The sequence below is a fragment of the Gracilinanus agilis genome, chromosome 5 (genome assembly GCF_016433145.1).
Source record: "Gracilinanus agilis isolate LMUSP501 chromosome 5, AgileGrace, whole genome shotgun sequence".
NCBI classification, from domain to species: Eukaryota; Metazoa; Chordata; class Mammalia; order Didelphimorphia; family Didelphidae; genus Gracilinanus; species Gracilinanus agilis.
In genome coordinates, this window is record NC_058134.1 from 181530569 (window position 1) to 181551462 (window position 20894).

Here is a 20894-nt window from a genome sequence, read left to right on the forward strand (position 1 = left end):
ATTCCATCATTCTACTTTTATTGCCTGCAATGGATGTTGACTCTTAAATTGAAATCATTTTCATGATCATCCTTTTGTTATCTTAATATGAGTTCAAGATAAGGATGACCAAGTATCCCAGGAAGTGATGTTTCTTTTTATCTGTGGGCATACTATGAAACCCATTGTATTGTCCTCTTTGTTAGCTTCTCCAAGGAGAACCTGTGATCTATGTTTCTTTCATATGATTTTCTGTGGACAGTTTAACTTATAGTAAGAATTTTAATATTAATGTGGTTCATTTCTTTCAATAATATGTCAAGTCATTTGTCATTAGACAAAGAACTCACATTTAAAGTACCAATAGTTAATTTTTATAGATAGCTTAAAAGGTGAATAATTCTTAGTATCCTTTGCCACTCTACCGCAGACATTATAGAAGCAGAAGGCCTGTTGGGACAGACTAAGCCCTGTTCATTTTTTAAAATTGTTTAATGGACAAAGATACATGTATATCCCAGTAGAATTGCTTGTCGGCTCCAGGAAGAGGGAGGGAAGAGGGGTGGGAAAAATCATGAATCATGGAATCATGGAAAAATATTATAAACAAATAAATAAATAATTGTTTCATGGGTTTCTATGACCATAGATAGGATCTATGTCTTTGTGGCCAGACTATTGACAAGGAATTTTTTTTGAAGATAGTTTAGTTCTCAAAGAGTTGATTCAGTCTGGGATCATATTTGATGCCTTTCCAGCATAGTAGAACTGGTCAGAATTCATCCTTTCTTAGCCTAGCCTTCGAAAACCTAGGGTTACCACTATGCCACAATGAGGCATCATAGTAGAAATTTGAAGTCTATAAAATTCCAGATAAGTTTGTGTGTATAAAAGAACAAGCACAGGGGCAGCTAGGCAGCACAGAGGATAGAGAGTCAGGAGGACCTGTGTTCAAATATGGCCCCAGACACTTTCTGGCATTGTAGCTTTGGGTAAGTCACTTAGTTCCATTTGCCTAACCCTTACTACATTTCTGCCTTGAAATAGATATTTAATATCAAATCTAAAAAAAATTAAACTATCAGTACCAGATCTCAAACTGCACTATAAAGTATCATACCAGTAATCCTCAAACCAATTTGGTACTGGCTAAGAAATAGAATGGTGGTTCAATGGAATAGATTAGACAGACACACAATATATAGGGGTAAAAGACGTCAGCAACCTAGTGTTTGATAAACCCAGTAATCCCAGATTTTGGGATAAAAACTTGGTATTTGACAAAAACTGTTGGGAAAACTGGAAAAATATGGCAAAAACTGGGTAGAGACCAATATCTCACACTCTATACCAAGATAAGGTCAAAATGGGTATATGATTTAGACATAAGGGATGATACCATAAGCCAATTAGGGGAACATGGAATAATTTTCCTTTCAGATCTATAAAGAAGGGAAGAATTTGTGATTAAAGAAAATATAGACATCACAAGATGTAAAATGAATAACTTTGACTATATTAAATTTAAAAGTTTTTGTATAGACAAAACCAATGTAACCAAGATTTAGAAGGGAAACATCAAACTGGAAAAAAAATTGCAACAAATTTCTCTGATAAAGTTCTCATTTCTCAAATATATAGAGAACTAGGTCAAATTTATAAGAATGTAAGCCATTCCCCAATTGACAAATGATCAAAGGATATAAATAGCAGTTTTCAAATGAAGAAATCAAAGCTATCAATAATCATATGAAAAAATGTTCTAACTCACTCTTGATTGGAGAAATGCAAATTAAAACAATGCTGAAATAATACCTCATACCTATGAGATTGGCCAATATGGCAATAAAGGAAAGCGATAAGTGTTGGAGGGGATGTGGCAAAATTGGGACACATGCAATGCTGGTGGAGTTGTGAATTGATGCAACCATTCTGGAGGGCATTTTGGAACTATGTCCAAAGAGCTATAAAATAGTGCATGCCTTTTGATCCAGTAATACCTCTACTAGGTCTGGATCCCAAAGAGATTGAAGAAAAGGGGAAAGGACCTATTTGTACAAAAATATTTTTGTGGTGGCAAAGAATTAGAAATTAAGGGGATGTCCATCAGTTGGGGGAGGGCTGAACAAATTGTGGTATATGATGGTGATAGTATAGTGCTATAAGAAATAAAAAGCAGAAAGAGCTGGAAAGACCTATGTGAACTGATACAGAGTGAAATAGGCAGAACCAGAAGAATATTGTAACCAGTAACAAAAGTATTGTGGGATGATCTACTGAGAAAGACTTAGTCATTCTCAGCAATACAATGATACAGAATTTATGACAAAGAATGTTATCCACTTCCAAGAAAGAACTATTGGAGTCAAAATGAAGATCAAAACATACTATTTTTCACTTTAGTTTATTTGGGGTTTTTAAAAAATATAATTATTTTCTTACAAAAATGAATAATATAGAAATATGTTTTGCATGATAATACATATATATAAACCAGATAAAATTGCTTACCATCTCCAGGAAGTGGGAGGGAAGGGTAAAGGGGAGACAATTTGGATCATATAACTTCAAAAACTTTTGTAGAAAGTTGTTATTACATGTAATTGGTAAAATAAAATATCTTTATTAAAAAACCCAAGCATAAATCATTTAAAAATGATCAGGATCTGTGGTATTATACTGAAAGAAAAATGGGAGCCTCTTATCTGTACATAAGGAAGTCTGCAGGCCACATGATGACTTAGAAAATCACATATAAATATTATCTATCCCCTATTGTATTTTAATTTTGTTAAATATTTCTCAATTACATTTTGGTCTGATCTGGGTTGAGGAGTGTTGTAGACTGACTGAGTGTTTGATATTGCAGATTAAAATTAATGTTGACAACTTTCTAAATTATTTTCTATCAAATTTAAAATGACAGCCTAAGCAGCAATGGGTAGAAACAAAATGCTAGGGTAAACATATATAAATTTGATATGTTCAATACACTTTTTTTTTTACTTACAGGTTAGAATTTATGGGGAAAAGATCTTGTAATAAAATGTGCACTTTTAGAACTGACTTCTTTTAACAGAATTTTGTTATGTATCAATATAGTTAAAATCACACCATGAGATTTTGAATTTATCATAATTGTAATTTTAGGGAATGAATTTGTTTTACGGCATTTTTATCCCAAGCGTGGGAGAAAAGGAAGTAGTGAATTTGTTGTCTTACTTTTTGGCATTCCCCTGACAGTTGAAGAAATTAAGGGTAATTAGATGGTAGGCAGACAGAGAGTAGTTTGTTTTTCACTGGAAATCTGGATAAAATAGCAAAGCAACATTATGTTAGCACAATATTATTTTGTGTCCTAGTTATTTTTACTAGTGTATTATTTGAAAAAGAACTACCTGATAGGTTTCATACAAAAGATAGTACAATGAAGTATGACTTGGTCTTAAAGGAATACAGTTTTAAAACTTCTCTTAATATTGTTGAAGATTCTTTAGCAGTATATCCAAAATAGATTTTTCACTATTTCAATTATTTAAATTTCCTAAAACATACCAGTAACATTTTTTTGCAGATTATAAATGATCCCATATTGAAGCCGAACTTTGCATTTTTATTGTATATATATCTTCATGAGAGCAATTTGGAAATTATTTATTTTCAGCATCTTTTTGGTTTATAAGTATTAGGTTCATACATCATTCCTAAGCCAGTTGCCTGAAGGACTTCTGAAGCTTTGGATAAGAAGCAAACTATGATTGCTGTGGTTTTTGAGTTCTAAGATAGAAGGAAAGGATCCAGGAAGAATATTGCCTGCTGTGCAAACTGTTATTATTATTTGTCTTATACTTTAAGAAAATATTTTCTTTTCTTTTTTATTTTCAGGAGTGGATGAATCCTGCTCCCTTAAATACATATGCAAAGTTTTCATCATCAGTTTTTTACAAGAGCTATTTGTTTGAGAGAGCTGGGAATAGAGCAGTTTGGTTTGGGAGTAAGAATACCACTAAAGTAGTTTCACTCGGGGAAATGAAGAGACAACATAATGAATAGATCCTGAATGACAGGATGACCCAAACATATTGGCTGGCTGCTGCTGTACTTCCTAGTCTCAATAATGCCAGATATTTCAGACAAAAAAATCTTTTTGATTTTAGTAATTTCATTGAGTTCAATGTCTAAGAACAAGAAAATAATAACTGTGTTATCTTAAGAAGCTAAGATACTCACTAGGCATATTGAGAGTTTCAGAATTGCAGGTATTTTTTTAAAATCTCCAATTTGCCAAATGGTCACAGAGAAATTGTTTAACTTCCCTGTTTTGGTTATATCATCTGTGACACTCTAAGTAGCAGTCTCCCTCAGAATGCGTTGTAGGAATTTTACGAGAGGAAAGCAAGATCACATTTGTAGAGTTTCTTGACAGAAGGCACATTATATAGAAGCGAAATATTATTTACATACTATATATATATATGTGTGTGTATATATAAGTAGTAAGACTGTAGGCTCAAATAATATCAAGCCTAATTGAAGAAATGTCTAACACCCAAATATTACTCATATTATGGGAAGATGAGTGACTAATATCCATTGCATCAAGTTTCTTTTTATTGGATTTAAAAAATGCTGAGTGTTTTTATTACTCATCTTTTAACTCCCAGGATCCTGCTTGTGACAACATATGCAATTATTACAGTGCTCTAGCTGAAATAGGAAATACATTTTCTAAAACAGTAGTTTTCACAAAGAAAAGCTTAGAAGAGTCTTAAGGGAAAAATATACTTATTTCATACCTGTAACCAGTACCTACAGTAATGAGAAAATAATCACATTGCTTTGTACATGTAGAAAAAACCCCAGAGGGTTTCAGTGAAAGGTCCTATTATGAGTCCTGGGAAGACAACATTTTTTTAACCATTCTGACAAGTTTGGTCAGTGATGAGAACTCAGAAGTTTGTATAAACTCATGTACTGAATTGATTTTATTTTATTTATTTATTTGTTTATTTTTTTTAAACCCTCACCTTCTGTCTTGGAATCAATACTGTGTATAGGCTTCAAGGCAGTAGAGTGGTAAAGGCTAGGCAATGGGGGTCAAGTGACTTGCCCAGGGTCAGACAGCTGGGAAGTGTCTGAGGCCAGATTTGAACCTAGGACCTCCCGTCTCTAGACCTGACTCTCAATCCAGTGAGCTCCCCAGCTACCCCCTCCTGAATTGCTTTTAAATAAGTTGGAAGATATAATATGTGAATTATATTTCTTAACTATGATGGATGAATAAATAATTTACTGTGAGTTTCTTATAATGAGGCATTTCAGTATTTAGAAGGAGTACTGTATTTGAGTTTAGATCTAGTTTCAAATCTTGCCTTTGTTACTTACAAGCTGTCTTTTAACCTATCCAGGCCTCAGTTTTTTCATCTGTAAAATGCAAATGTTGGATTAAATTGCTTCTAAATTCCCTGTTAGCTCTTGAGCCTATAATGCTATGGGGAGAAAGAAAGGCAATATGGTGAATGAATGTATGAATAAAAAAAGCATTTATTAAATGCCTAATACGTGCCAGACACTATGTTAAGTGCTGGAGATACTAATCCAATTCAGCAAGACAGTCCTTGTTCTCACCTAGCTCAGTGCATATAAAGGAGCAGTGACCAATGAAATCAGAGGGAAAGATGAGTGGAATCATAACCTAGGACAAATGATTAGTCTTTCCAGGAATGGTAGGTATTGATTTGATGACTTTTCTCTGAGTTAGATGGAAGGAACATTACAATGGGGATCAGATCTGGTCAACATAAAGCAAATGCCCACTAATCATAGCCCAATAGCCCAGGGGTGGAAACAGAGTTCTGAAGTGGAGATAGAGACTGGAGAGGCAAAGATGACTTAGAACAGAGCCTTCTTCACAGTCTATTTTTGTTTTTTGGTCTGTGCATTTTTCTACTGCCATTGCTAATCATCTTTTGGTTGGATAAGTTTGACTTCTTTCAAGCTTGGGATTCAAGGTCCTCTGTGCTCTGATTTCAATCAACCTTTCCATCTTTCTCACTCATTGTTCAATTATGTGAACCAGAACTGCTTCCAAATTTTGCTCTTGTTGTTCCCTTCCTTGTACCCATATTCTAGCTAGACTACTCATAGTTTGTTGAATGTACCCCCATTTGGGCAGCTTATATTGATTGCTCAACATATATTTCATGAATTTAATGCCTTTTCATCCTTCATTACTGTTCAGCCATCCATCAGAGTACACATCTTCCCATCTGAATCACTTACCACAAATCACATTATAGTTTACAACATATACCTTCAGAGATTCCAAGAGATCCCAGACATCTTTCTTTGCTTTATTACAGTTACTACCATATCCTATTTCCTCTTTCTGGTCAAGAATGGCAAATATGAGTGAGGAACCCAATAATATTCCTTCAAACCAAGTTGCCCTATAATACTTGTTGAATTGAGTTGTTTGGGAAATAGCAGTGATGTGTAATATTTCTGAGGATAACAAGTAATGGGAAAAGGTCACTTAAAGTAAATCTTAAAAGAGCATAATATTGTAAAAAATGAAAACAAGGTTTGATTTGTGCTTTGCCTTGAAAAATGAACTTAAAATTATGAAAATAAGGTTATCTTGCATTATTTGCAATGAAATATTCATTCTCAAAATGAATAAGAGATGAATCAAATATTGATTTTAAGAGGACAAAGTTTTGTAAATAATTATGACAATGTGAGATAATATCTTTCACTTTATGTTTGACTTACATAGCATGATATATAAGGCAAGGTCATTATTATTAAAAAAAAATTTGTGGACAGCTGAGTGGCTCAGTGGATTGAGAGCCAGGCCTAGACATGGGAGCTCCTGGGTTCAGATCTGACCTCAGACATTTCCCAGCTGTGTGACCCTGGGCAAGTCACTTAACCCCCATTGCCTAGCCCTTAACACTCTTCTGCATCGGAACCAGTACACAGTATTGATTCTGAGATGGAAGGTAAGGGTTTAAAAAAGAAAAACATTCAAAGGTGTCATCATTTCCCCCATGATACCCTTTCTTAATCTTTTGATATTCAAAGTATTTTCTTTCAAAGTAACTACAGCAATTGGCAAAGACATTGAAGATATGGGTAGAAATAGGTGACAGGGAGAGATACTAATTTTTTTTAAACCCTTATCTTCTGTCTTAGAATTACAGTAAGAGCTAAGTAATTGGGGTTAAAAGTGGCTTGTCCAGGGTCACACAGCTAGGGAGTATCTGAAATCGGATTTGAACCAAGGAGCTCTTGTGTCCAGGTTTGGTTCTTAATCCACTGAGCCACCTGGTTGTCCTGGGTTATTAGTGTAAGCAGTGAGGGACATTGGCATGGGGATCCTTTGTACAATTGTCATTTTTAAGGGAATTTTTCTTTGGTGTGATAACTTTTGCTTCCCAGGGCAACTAAGAAGAAGGAGCAAGTATCCTACACAGAGAGACAGCTTTTGTGTTGGGAAGACTCAAGTTAAGTACCGCCTCTGACACATGCTGGCTGTGTCGCCTGGACAGGTCACTTCAGTCCTCAAGGCCACCAACAACTCTCAAGACTAAAATGCTCAGAACTGGACGATGACAAGGTCTGCTCTTGTAACTGGTAACTCTGAGGTCACAGATCATGAGGATCCTTTGTGTCAGTGTCATTTGTGTCAGACAAATGAGGAAACCAAAGTGCAGAAATTAAGTGAACATTGAGCATACGAGAAGAACACATAACCTACAGGTGCAGAAGCAAGGAGCCTATCCCAAGTCTTAAAAAGATTAAATTGTTTGTCAGTTTATCAGGAGGGAGACAATATGGATCATATAACTTTGGAAAACTTATGTGGAAATTTATTATTAAAATTAAAAATAAAAAATGAAATCACTTAAAAACAAACAAAAAAAGGTCATCATAATGTCACATATTAGAGAGAGTTTTACCATATGTGTTTGTATGTGTGTGTGTGGGCAATGGTAGTGAAAAGGGCTACGAAGATAGTATTTGCTTTACAATGTCATTATGTTTTGTATTTTCTTGCCACCTCTTGATCATTTATTACTGTTATCGTTGAGGGAAAACGAACAATTTCCCTTTGTCTTATAACTCAATTACATAAGTTTTTATATTGTTTTATACTTAGGAGATACTTTAGTCTCATAGTTGCTGTGTTTCAGGCTGAACTTGGAATTATAGTTTAATTATACTTTCTTTTGGCCCAATGTGACTTCCTGTTTTACAGAAAATAACTTCTAAGAACTCTTAAAGGAATTTCTTGCATGTCTGGCAGCTCTTACAGAACCACATTTTAGTAAACCAATGTGAATGCATCAGACCTGTAACTAAGTATGTCTAAAAACCAAGGAAGAATCATAATGCTGCTCTAAATAAGCATTTCTTTTTGAGGAACTTAGATCATGTAGATGTGGTGACTTTTAGGAAATGTCTGCCCATGATGACCAAATCAATCTGAAGCTACTACAGGTATCCCTTTCACATCCTGTGGGTTAGGGGCATGATGTCCCCGCAATCTGGAAAATCCATATAAAATTTTTTGACCCTTTCTTCGTATCAAGAAATTATGATTTCTTTCTCTTTTTCTTTTATTGGATGTTTTATTATAAAATTTGGGTTAAGTATTTGGTCATAGGCTATAAGACCAATGTTAGGTAAAAATACTGTATAAAAAGAAATTTAAAAACAACTGAAAAATGGCTAAACAAATTGTGCTATATGATTGTGATGGAATACTATAAGAAAAAAAGATGCACTATAAGAAACAATGAGCAGGCTAATTTAAAAAAAACCTTGGAAAGAACTACCCAGGATAATTAACAGTAAAATAAGTAGAACCAAGAGAATATTATACATAGCTACAGATTTAATACTTGAAGAATAATTTGTGAATGTCCAGAGAATGAACTAGAAAATGAAATATAAAAGATGTAATCTCTTTGTCTCTGTATATATCTATATATTTGTTTGCTGGATGATGCCTTCTATGATGCAGGGAAGAGAAGGAGGGGCTGAGATACTTGTAAATAAATTCTATGAATAAAAATATGAAAATTAAAAATGAAACAAATTTGAGGGGAATAATACTGAACATGCTGCATGTATACCAAAAGACTTAAAAAAGACAGCAACTTTGAAATTCCCTACTGTTACTTTCCATTAGTCTGTGGAACCACATTTCTTTTACTACAAATTTAATTTTAAGAAGAAAATTGTATAGCTAGTCATTGTGTTATTCAACAGTAAAACAAAAACTATATGTGTAATATTATACGTGACAGTATATATACTTTAAGTATTTATGAGTTACTAAACTTTTTAAGATAGTTCTACCTTTCTAGCCTTTGGGTGTCATCTGTTGGCTTTCACAATCTTTTCATAAACTTAAACTTTTTACTTATTTTAACTTTAAAAAGGAAATTGTGTATATTTATGATATTAAAAGATAAACATGTTGGTATTCTATAATACCATGTGTATATTTTATGTATTTCTGAGTTTCTAAACTCTTTCTGTGTCATCTGCTGGTCTTTGAGTGTTGTCCATTTAATTTTTAAGACTGACCACTAATATACTGAAACCATGATGGGGAAAATCACATAGGGGAAGGGCTACCTATATTTTCATTCTATTTTCATCAACGACACTACACAAAGGGCTATTTCAGTATAAATTGGAGTTTACTCACTGACAGTAGCACAGATCGATATTTCTGGTTTCTGAATTCTGTTTCAGAGCAAAAGTTTCAGTGTGGGGATGTTTCTGGTATTAGCACTCCCTCCACATGTTTGCCTCTTAGAATCCCCTGGTTTCCTTCAAAGCTCATCTCAAAGACCTATTTGCATATGAAGCTTCGGACACTTATAGCTACTAATTCCTTCTCAGTGCATATTTTGTGGGGCAGCTGGATAGAGCATTGAGACTGGAGTCAGGAAGACTCATCTTCCTGAGTTCAAATCTGGTCTCAGACACTTCCTATCTGTGATTCTGGGCAAGTCACTTAACCCTGTTAAGGAACCTTCAGTTCCTCATCTGTAAATTGAACTGGAGAAGGAAATGTCAAAACACTTGAGTATCTTTGCTTCAAAAACCCCAAATGGAATCACAAAGAGTTGGAAATGACTGAACAACCACAAACATGTTTTGTATATACTTACATAAAATCTCTGGGCTTTAGTTTCCTCATCTGTAAAATGAGGAATTTGGACTAGATAACCTAAGAGGTCCCTTTCAGTTCTATAATTCTATGTGTGTGTTGTCTTCCCCCAAGAACTAGCCATTATTTTTTTTAACCCTTACCTTTCATCTTAGAATCAATACTGCATATTGGTTCTATGGCAGAAGAGTGGTGGCAACGGGGTGGGTTAAGTGACTTGCTCAGGGTCACACTCCTAGGAAGTGTCTGAGACCAGGTTTGAACCCAGGACCTCCCTTCTCTAAGACTGGTTTTCAAATCACTGAGCCACCCAGCTGTCTTCCTACTAGCTATTGTTATTATTATAGGACTAGTGATATATGAATCAAGATACATAGTTTCGTAACTTTTGGGTCATAGTTTCAAATTGCTTCCAGGAATGGCTAGACCAATTCACAACTCCACCAGTAGTGCATTAATATGCTCTTTTCCCTAAAGCCCCTTTCTACAGAACTGATCATTTTCCTTTTAACCTCAATGTACTTCTAGTTAGTAGCTTTAAATGCTCAGCCACAAAATACTAATATTGTAAATATGCTTCTCTTGTAGGCTAGTGGATGACAGATGTGTGGTGCATCCGGAAGCAGGCGATCTAGCCAACCCTCCCAAGAAATTCAGAGGTAAGAGACGTCTTTTTGTCCATAAATACTAATATCAAACAGATTGTTTCATTGTGTTCAAATTTTTTATAAGTCCTTCTTTTTGCCTCAAAATCTGTAAAATATCCAGAATGGCCAAAACACCTTCTTTTATATACTGAAACGTTTGGGGGCATTTTATATGAAGGAAGTCATTACTAAAATAAATTATTTTCAAAAAGTTTTATTTTTAAAAATATGGTCCCTGGAGCAACTAGGTGACTCAGTGGACTGAGGGTCAAGACTAGAGATGGGGAGGTCCTGAGTTTAAATCTGCCCTCAGACACTTCCTCACTGTGTAACTCTGGGCAAGTCCCAAGAAACTCTATTTCCTAGTCTTTGCTGTTTTTCTGCCTTGGAACCAATACATTATATTGATTCTAATATGGAAGATAAGGGTTTTTTTTTTAAAAAAAAGAAGAAATCATTACTGGCCTCAGAAATTTCCTAGCTGTGTGACCCTGGTCAGTTCACTTAACCTCCATTACCAAGCCCTTACAGCTCTTCTGCCTTAGAACTAACATACAGTACTGATTCTATATTTGGAAGGTAAGCATTTAAAAATAAAATAAAAAATATGGACCCTCTCCTCATCTAATTTTTTTGAGTGGGATAGATTTCATTGTTATGGGGACTTTGTAGGAAAATTATCTTGTTCAATACAAAACAGAAACTGTTCTGGAACTTTTAATTATATATGGTTGGCTGGGGCACTGGGTTTATTTCATTGTGTAAATCCAGGGTTCTTTCTATTTATATTCTGCCTATAATTTCTGCAACACAAATTTGGAAGCCTAATGTGGGATTCAGTTTTCTCTTAATCACATTTATTCTTACACTTGCATTTTGAAATTTATTCCTCTGTGCAGAAGAGAAACAAAATAGAGCCAAGTATTGTTTTCTCTATGCCGTGAACGTTACATTCTCCATCCTGATCATGTTCAGGCCTGTTAAAATGCATTTCTGACTCCAAAGGAATTTGCATTTAGAGCTGTTGGACTTGAGAATATAAACTAAATACATAAAAGTCAAGCTGGGGATAAATGAAGATGAAAAATCCTTCCTTTATTTGTTAAAGGAATGTTTTCAGATTGTAGCATTTTGGGGTTTGCTGCTACCCACAGACAGCTTAGGAAATTGCACTGAATTTTCTTTTTGGCTTGCTATTAGATCATTTACCCACAAGAATCCACCTAATTACATTATCTCTAGCCTATGTTTCTGGATCATTTCTATAAGAAAATCATGAGACTGTCAAATGCTTCACTAAATCCAAGTCAATTGTGTATATATTATATATGTATATATAATATATACACATATGTGCATCTTTCTATCTCTTTATCTATCATTCTATCTCTCTGTCATCCTATCATCTCTTTCTCTCATTCTCCTGATATATCAGACTAGTAATATTGTCAGAAAAGGATATTTTTCTTGTATTACCTTTGTTAAAACAAACAAACAAATAAACAAACAAACCCTGTCTTGATGAAACTGGCATTTTTGTGATTATTTCTTCCTTTTCTAGATGCTCAATATTCATTCTTTTTTTTTCATTAAGTAATCCTCACCTTCCATCTTAGAATCAATACAGAGTATTGGTTCCAAGGCAGAAGAGTGGTAAGTGCTAGGCAATGAGGCTTAAGTCACTTGCTCAGGGTCACACAGCTAGGAATTGTCTGAGTTCAAATTTGAGATCAGAACCTCTTGTCTCTAGGCCTGGTTGTCCATCCACTGATCCACCCAGCTACCCCCTCAATATTCATTCTTTTGTCAATGCATTCTAGCATTTTTCTAGGAATCAAAATTAAGGTCACTGACCTATTATACTTTGTAGTATTTCTTTCCCTTTCATTTTTTTAAAATGTAAAATTAGGCCAATATTTGTTCTTCTCCAGTGTCATAGGACCCTTTCTTTGCCAAAATTTCTCAGCAACTCAGCCTTTTCACTGGAACTCATCAAACTCAAGTAGGAGCTCTCTTGGCACCTCTACTTCTCCAGGTCTTAATTTCCCATTAGCCGCCATTCTTGTTTCATGCTTTCCAATCCAAGTATCTTCTCCTGGACAATGAAAGCGAATGCATAATGTGTTGAGAATCTTTTTCTTCTCTCTGTTATTTATAATTTCATCCATGATGAAAAGCAATTTAATCCATTTTTTTGTTCTTTTTCTTTTACTTGTTTTACAAAAAAGCCCAACAAACAAAATAAAATAATCAGAACCCCCAAACCTGAATGATTTTTGTTGTTTCCAAATCAGACTCAACTCCTAAGTTTTAGCTTTCCTGACAATCACTTTTCTTAGACAGTTGAGCCATACTTTCATCTTCATCTTGGTGCAGTGGAAAGAACAAACAGGGTTGAGTGAGTTGTCCAGAGTCACACAGACAGTAAATGTCTGAGGTCAGAACTCATATCTTTCTGACTCCAGGCCTGACGCTATCCACTGTGCCACCTAGCTGCCCTCTTAATTAAGTCTCCTCCAGGTAGTAAGAATACTAATAAATAGCATTGAGATATATTAGACTGTGCTAAGCACTTTATTTATTTATTTAAATCCTTACCTTCTGTCTTACAATCAATACTGTGTATTGGTTCCAAGTCAGAATAGCAGTAAGGACTAGGCAATGGTGGTTAAGTGACTTGCCCAGGGTCACACAGCTGTGAAGTGGCTGAGGCCAGATTTGAACCCAGGACCTCCCATCTCTAGGCCTGGCTCTCAATCCACTGAGCCACCCAGCTGCCCCTATCCTGTAGACATCTTAAACTTAAAATGTCCAGTTCATTATCTTTCATCCAAATATTTCCCTCTTCCTAATCTCTCTATTACTATTGAAGGAATCTCTATCCTCCCAGTGCTCTGGGCCATATGTTTACTTATTCTTTCCTTTTTTTATTTTATCTCCTTTGAATTTCTGAATGCCTTGAAAGCTTTTCTTCTTTGTGTGTCATAACTACTTGTATAGTATCTAGCTTGATAGATATAGGTAGGCAGAACTTTTTTTTTCCTTCCTTGATGTATCTTCCTTAATAGCTTGATGATTTTAGAGGCTTTTTCTTGCCTCCTTGAATCCCCTGTATAAAGATCTTCTTCATAGTACAATTTTTAGGAATGTACTTTAGGCAAAGCAGATACTCTCTATTACAGAATTGGATCCAAACACCAGAACCATTAAAACATTCCATATTTCAAAATCCTACATAGAATTAGATAGGGGTTCTTTAACAATGAACCACCTTTAGATGACTCTAATCTTTTCAAAAGAAAACTTTATTGATATCTTTGGTTTTTATATCACCTACATTTCCCAGTCCTTTTCCATTTGCATAGAATAATCCCTAACAACAAAAAAAGGGGGAAAAATTTCAGCAAAACTAACCAATGTATTGAAAAACTGATATCATAGGAGGTGTTCGACACCTGTGTCCCTGACCACTATAAAGAAAATGGGAAGACGAGATAGCTCTAATATTACAGTTAATTAGTTATATAGTAATTGGTCAACTGATTTATTTCCATGCTTAAAAATCTTAAGTAAAATATCAGAAGACTAAATAGTACCAAGAAAGGATACTTGTTGATTTTTATATCTGTTGGTTTGTGGTTTTCATTTGCTTTACTCTTTCCTAAGAAGTCAGTTAGTAAAAGCTTTAGTATTCTATACAAAATTAATTCGAATGCCTGTGTTCTGAAGATCTAGCTTGTTTATTCAAGTTTACTTAACACTCTTGCTTTTAGATTTAAGGCTTATTTGTGCAAATATTCTATTTGTAAATGCAGACAAACTGCCTTTGCTTTCCAGGTGTTGATTCGGCGGGTTAGTATTGTCAAAAGACCTTCAAACAGTCATCATGTGCCCTAGTTAATAGAATGTGGTTCTATAGGTAAATATTCCAACTTGTAACTGTAAACATTGCTAGAGGGTGGCAGAGTTTGCTTTACAAATGCTTTGGAACTATTTCTTATAAAGGATATTCATCAGGAGGTATGAGATGTACCAAAAAAAGTCAGTGTCACCCCAGCCTGAGCCCTGAAAGAAATTTCACTCCCATTTGTACCTACTACATCAGGGACAACGTCTTGCCTGAGATTTGCTTTTCTCCTGCTGTTTACTGCCTTGGCTCAGTCGAACTATGAAATAGTAATGATAGATCCCCATTCTTTCTTGTAGTTTTGTGGGGTTTTTTGGTCCAGGAAGGTCTTAGGAGGAGGCATGGTTTTGTGTGAGGGGAATGCTATCCAACGATCCTCTATCAAATACTCAAGTTAAATACTAATCAATGAACATATTATAGAATGAGAATAACATAGGAATCAGGGTCCCAGGGACATGGGGAACTTGGGGAGAATCAAATGGTTCCCACAAAGGTCCTTGGAGGGGGGGAAGGATATGGTCAACATCATATACATGCCCAATACCACCCAAAGTGTTTTCAGAGGACATTTCAGAGGCCAAAAATCATGGCAGGTCTAGTGTCAGGAAGGGCTTTACCTTTCATGTTAGTTCTTTTTCTGACTATTCTTGGAATATGTACTACATGAAGATAGATGATAAAAAGCCTTCACCAGCATTCTATACAGCATTCATTTGGTGAATACAAGGACAGTTGAACTGTAAGGAGAGCAATGGCGTTTGGAAAGGGGAGGCAAGTAAGCTGCTGTCCACCCATTCGCATATGCTCTCTTTTTCAGAATTTTTGTACATTATTTCTTTTTTCTTTTTTTTAAACCCTTACCTTCCGTCTTGGAGTCAATACTGTGTATTGGCTCCAAGGCAGAAGAGTGGTAAGGGCTAGGCAATGGGGGTCAAGTGACTTGCCCAGGGTCACACAGCTGAGAAGTGGCTGAGGCCAGATTTGAACCTAGGACCTCCCGTCTCTAGGCCTGACTCTCATTCCACTGAGCTACCCAGCTGCCCCCTTGTACATTATTTCTTATTGACCTTTCCTCTTATATGCCATAGTTGTACTTCATTCTTAAAGTCATGCTTTTTTCATTTTCCATTATTTCAAAAAAGCCTTTCTGATTTTCTATTGTAATTTCCCATTCTTTTCTATCTGATTTGTATTACAATATTTCATTAGTTGCATATCACAATTTATTTAACCATGCCCTTCTTGTTGTACATTGTTTCTGGCTGCTCCCGTCCCTGCCCCTTGCTCCTTTATGTTGTTTAATGATATTGTGAAAGTCATTGAAAAGATAGTTCTTTTTTGTTTAGGGTAACATTTTTTACATGTAATTTTTACTTTAATTTTTCCCTCAATTACATGTAAATAAAGTTTTTAATATTCATTTAAAATTTTTAAGTTCCATACTCCTTCCCTCTCCTTCCCTTCCCTGAGAAGGCAATTTGATACACATTATACATATGTGCCATCATGCAAAACATTTCCAGATTAATCATATTGTGAGAGAAAATGACAGTTTTGGTAACATTCTAAAGATGCAATCCACATTTAGAATTATTGGGTCAAAGAGCACATGTGTAAATTTTACTTTGTACTGCTAGATTGTCTTTCAAAAAAGATTCTTTGAGTTGGTACTTTTGCTAGCAATGTGCATTTATTTTTTCAGGGCCTTGCCACCATGGAGTTTTATTGCTTTATTAAGTTATTTTGACAATTGGAAGAGTGTGCTATGGTATCTCAAAGATGTTTTAATTTGCATTTCTTTGTTTATTAGAAAGATCAAGAATTTTTTTTCAAGTGATTATTGGCAATTTATGTTTCTTCTTTTCAAAATTATTCATTCTCGTTTATTTTTGACATGATTACTAGACTGATTGGTAAGGGAAATGTGGTAGGTATGTTATACTTATATTTCAGAAAAACATTTGACAAATTCTTATCCTTATGGATAAAATGGAGAGATGGAGTTAGAGGATAGTTTAGTAAGGTAAACTTGACTGTTTCTTGAATGATTGGATCTAATAATGTTGAGTAATGGATTGATCATAGATTATGAGCTAGAAGGGACAGTAGGTCCAGAGCAACCTCCATATTTTACAGAAGAGGAAATTGGAACCACTTGCTCAAAGCCATATAAGGAGTAAGTGGTAGCTCTGATGAATAGGGAAGGACTACAGGGGAAATTCAAGTCTCTAACTCCCAATCCAATGTTCTTTCTATTGTAATATAATGCCTAGTGGGTTTGGGTGCTGTGCTTGGCTCTGTTTTGGTTGGCATTTTGCCTTACTTGGATGAGGACATAGACTGAATGCTTGTCATGCTTTAGGATGGCATAAAGCTGAGAAGATGGTTGTATTGAATGATAGAATCAAGATGAGAAAGATCTTAATGGTTAGAATGATGGGTGAGTTCTACCAAAATCCAGAGAGACAGCATGGTAGGTCTAATAGAAAAGAGCATGGAATAAGGATCAAGTGCAGCTTTATTATTCTCCTAATTGTCTGACTGAATAAGAAACTTAATTTATCTAGACTTCAGTTTCCCCTTTTATAAAATGAAAGTGTTCAACTGGATGACCTTTAAGGAACTTTCAAATCTTCAGCTTAATGAAGCTATAAGGAATGATTTATTAAGGATTAATTCAAACCCTTGTATTCATAGTAACTTAAAAATATCTCTAAAGAATGGAGGAGATATAGCCAGCTAGCAGTAAACTATGTTGGGGAAATTTTAGATGAAAACAAAATTTGCCAACCTATCAAATGTTTCAAAGGATTATTTTGAGGAGCAATTGAGATGATGTGTTAAAAGTGCTTTGTAAACTTTGTAACCTATTATCCTTCAACTAATACATTTTCTTCAAATTTTTAAAAAATTCCTTGAAAACAAGTCAAATTATAAAACTGTGCATACCCTTTGATTCTGTAATGCTACTACTGGGTCTATACCCCAAAGAGATAATAGAAAAGGGGAAAGGACATACTTATACAAAAATATTTATAGTAGCTCTTTTTGTGATGGCAAAGATTGGAAATTGAGGGGATGTCCATCAATGGGGAATGGCTGAACAAATTGTATTATATATTGGTGATAGGTTACTATTGTGTTTTGAGAAATGAAAAGCAAGATGATTTCAAAAAAAGCTGGAAAGATCTGCAGGAACTGATGCAGAGCAAAATAAGTAGAACTGGGAGAAACATTTTACACAGTAACAGCAATATTGGACGATGATTATCTGCAAAAACTTGGCTACTCTCAGCAATGCAATGATCTAGGACAGTGATGGGCAGACTTTTTAAAGAGGGGGCCAAAGGAAAGGAAATGCTCATCTGTCAGTCTGTTTCTAAGGCAACTCTTTCTAAGTTTCATTGTATTGTATCCTACTCATTGTATTTGTCAGATTAGGAATAATGTTCAGTAGCCCGATAGAACACTGTAGTTTGCCCATCACTGATCTAGGACAATCCTGAAAGACTTAATGCTATCCACTCCAGAGAAAGAACTGTTGAAATTATCTTTCATATCAGTGTATTTAGGATTTTATTTCTGGTTTTGGTTATGTATGAGTTTGCTCTTATAACAATGACCAACATGGAAGTGTGTTTTGTATGACAATAAAAAAGAAATAAAAGAAAATTTAAAAAAGAAAATAAGCCAAATGAGCACTCATTCACAACTATTTATATCTGAGACAGAATAGATACAACAAATACATACTAACATTTATTAGTCTCTTTGTATCTTTTACCTGTTTCTGTCATCCTTCCCATCCCTCCCTTCCTGGAGTATGCCACATCCATTCTCATCCGACCATTCATCGTCTCACTCTATCTCTGTCCTTCAGACATTGTTCACACACAATAAATTCATGCCTTATTCATTCTTCATTGTTTTAAAGAGTCTATTATCAAATCTCTTCTGTGCTGTGGACTTGCACAGCTACTGAATCATACCTTCCATTATTTATCAATTCATTAATTTCCAGGCACCCAGCGCAAATAGGGACTTTCAATTCGTTTACTAGATCCAGGCCAATTTCTACATTTTACAAGAAACATTTATTTAAGGTTTCTTTCTGATACCTTGAACTGGGCTTGGAGAAGAATTGGCAGTCCCCCTCTGGACTCAGGCATATAGAAGATCTTTCTATATCTTACAGTCTTCAAGGTTTTTCCTTTACAACAGTCCCTAACCAAACTTCTTGGTAATGAATGCTCTCATGAGGAGAGACTTCAGCTCTGGAGATTGGGATGAAGAAGAATAATATATCATTTTCCAGGTTGTTAAGGTATCCATGAATTTATGCCCCAAATTAACTTCTATGTTTGTAATGCAGAGGCAGGTAGGTGGTGCAGTGGATAGAGTACAAGGCCTGGAGTCAGGAAGACTCACCTTCCTGTGTTCAAATCTGCCTCAGACACTTTGTAGCTGTGTGATCTCAGGCAAGTTACTTAACTCTGTTTGCCTCAGTTTCCTCATTTATAAAATGAACTAGAGAATGAAACAATAAACCATTCTAGTATCTTTGCCAAGAAAATCCCAAAAGGAGTCACAAATAATCAGAAGCAACTGAAAAGCAATTATAATGCAAAAATATTGTTTTTTTTTCTTTTGAATAAACTCAATGTGCAGAACAGATATATGATGTGCACTATAATGATAAGAAAAGAGGTCAAATCTGTACACACATTGTACCTATTGATATTTAGTGGTATCTTATTTTCTTTCTGTGTCTATTTTTGTCCCAGAATAAAAGAAAAGAAAGCATCAATATCCATTACCATTTGGCATATTCATCTTTGAAAGAGGAAAGTACATGATGTCTTATTTCCCATCACTGGATTATATCAAGGAATGTTCTATAAGAGCAATGGCTAATCCTTTGGTCGAAGAGGCCATCGTATTTCTCTTAGACAGATTTATAGAACCATAAATTAACAGATATTTCCTAACTTTTACATAGCATTTAAGTTGTAGCAAGTACTCCCCATCACCAGTCAAGGCAGCATTGGCTAGGAGATTTCTTCAAAATGGATATTCACTTGTATATTTTTTTAATTTATAAAATCCTATTAACAAACTTTGGCAATTGATAAGATATAAAGAGTGAGAGTGGAAAATCCATATTAACATCTAGGTTGCAAATTTGGGTGGCAAATTTGCTTTTAACAAACATATGGAAAGTTAGGACAGGTTGATTTAGGGGAAAAGGTAATAAGTTTGGTTTTGGACATAATGACTTTGAGATCCCTATGTAATATTCAGAGGGTGACATCCAATAGTTTTCTAGAGAGATGTGAAACTGAAGCACAGGAAAGAGTTAAGGGCAGAATATGTAGGTTTTGGAGTACTATGAATAGAGCTTATGGCTAAATCCAAAGGAGCAAAGATTTGAACACAGGTTTTTAGACTCCAAAAGCACTCCTTCCTTCCTTCAACAAAAATGAAATGCCTAATATGTGCAAAACACTGTGGTAGGTGCTAGGTTTATAAAAACAAAGCACAGCTTTAACGTGATTCAGTGATATTTCATTTAGAATGTGATTAAGCAGAGAAGCTCATAAGCATAAAATCTATTATTGTCTTCATTCCACTTTTTTTCATTAAAGAATAAGGGCTAACTGTGAGCTTTAAAAAGAAAAACTTGGTAGACAAACTTCCCATATGTTTGTTAAGAGCTCTACCATTCTTCCTGTCACCCATATTTGTAATCTAGATGTTAACCTGGATTCTCCACTCTTCCTCACCCCTATTCCCTATATCTAATCAATTGCCAAATCTTGTTAATTCTATCTTTGGAATATATCTGACACACATCACCTTTCTCTCCCTCTTCACTTCGCTTGCTCAGTCATTCAGTTGTGTCTTACTCTGTTGAGACCCCATGGACCCTAGCATACCAGGCTCTTTTGTCCTCCACTGTCTCCCAAAGTCTATCCAAGCTGTGCTTCCTTGATACTATCTTTCCATCTCGTTCTCTGCCATCCCCTTCTCCTTTTGCCTTCAATCTTTCCCATTAATATAATATTTTCTTCCTTTCCTTTCCTTTCCTTTCCTTTCCTTTCCTTTCCTTTCCTTTCCTTTCCTTTCCTTTCCTTTCCTTTCCTTTCCTTTCCTTTCCTTTCCTTTC

The 20894-nt window shown here is 35.1% G+C and overlaps 1 protein-coding gene across 1 annotated transcript in view; it reads left to right on the forward strand.

Moving 5' to 3' along the window:
* The window catches only part of ITPR2 (inositol 1,4,5-trisphosphate receptor type 2), a 529867-nt gene that overhangs the window by 75722 nt on the left and 433251 nt on the right, over window positions 1–20894 (forward strand). The window contains exon 2 of the mRNA XM_044679064.1: window positions 10760–10830. Within this exon, the coding sequence (XP_044534999.1) occupies window positions 10760–10830 (71 nt within the window). The remainder of the gene's footprint in view (window positions 1–10759; window positions 10831–20894) is intronic.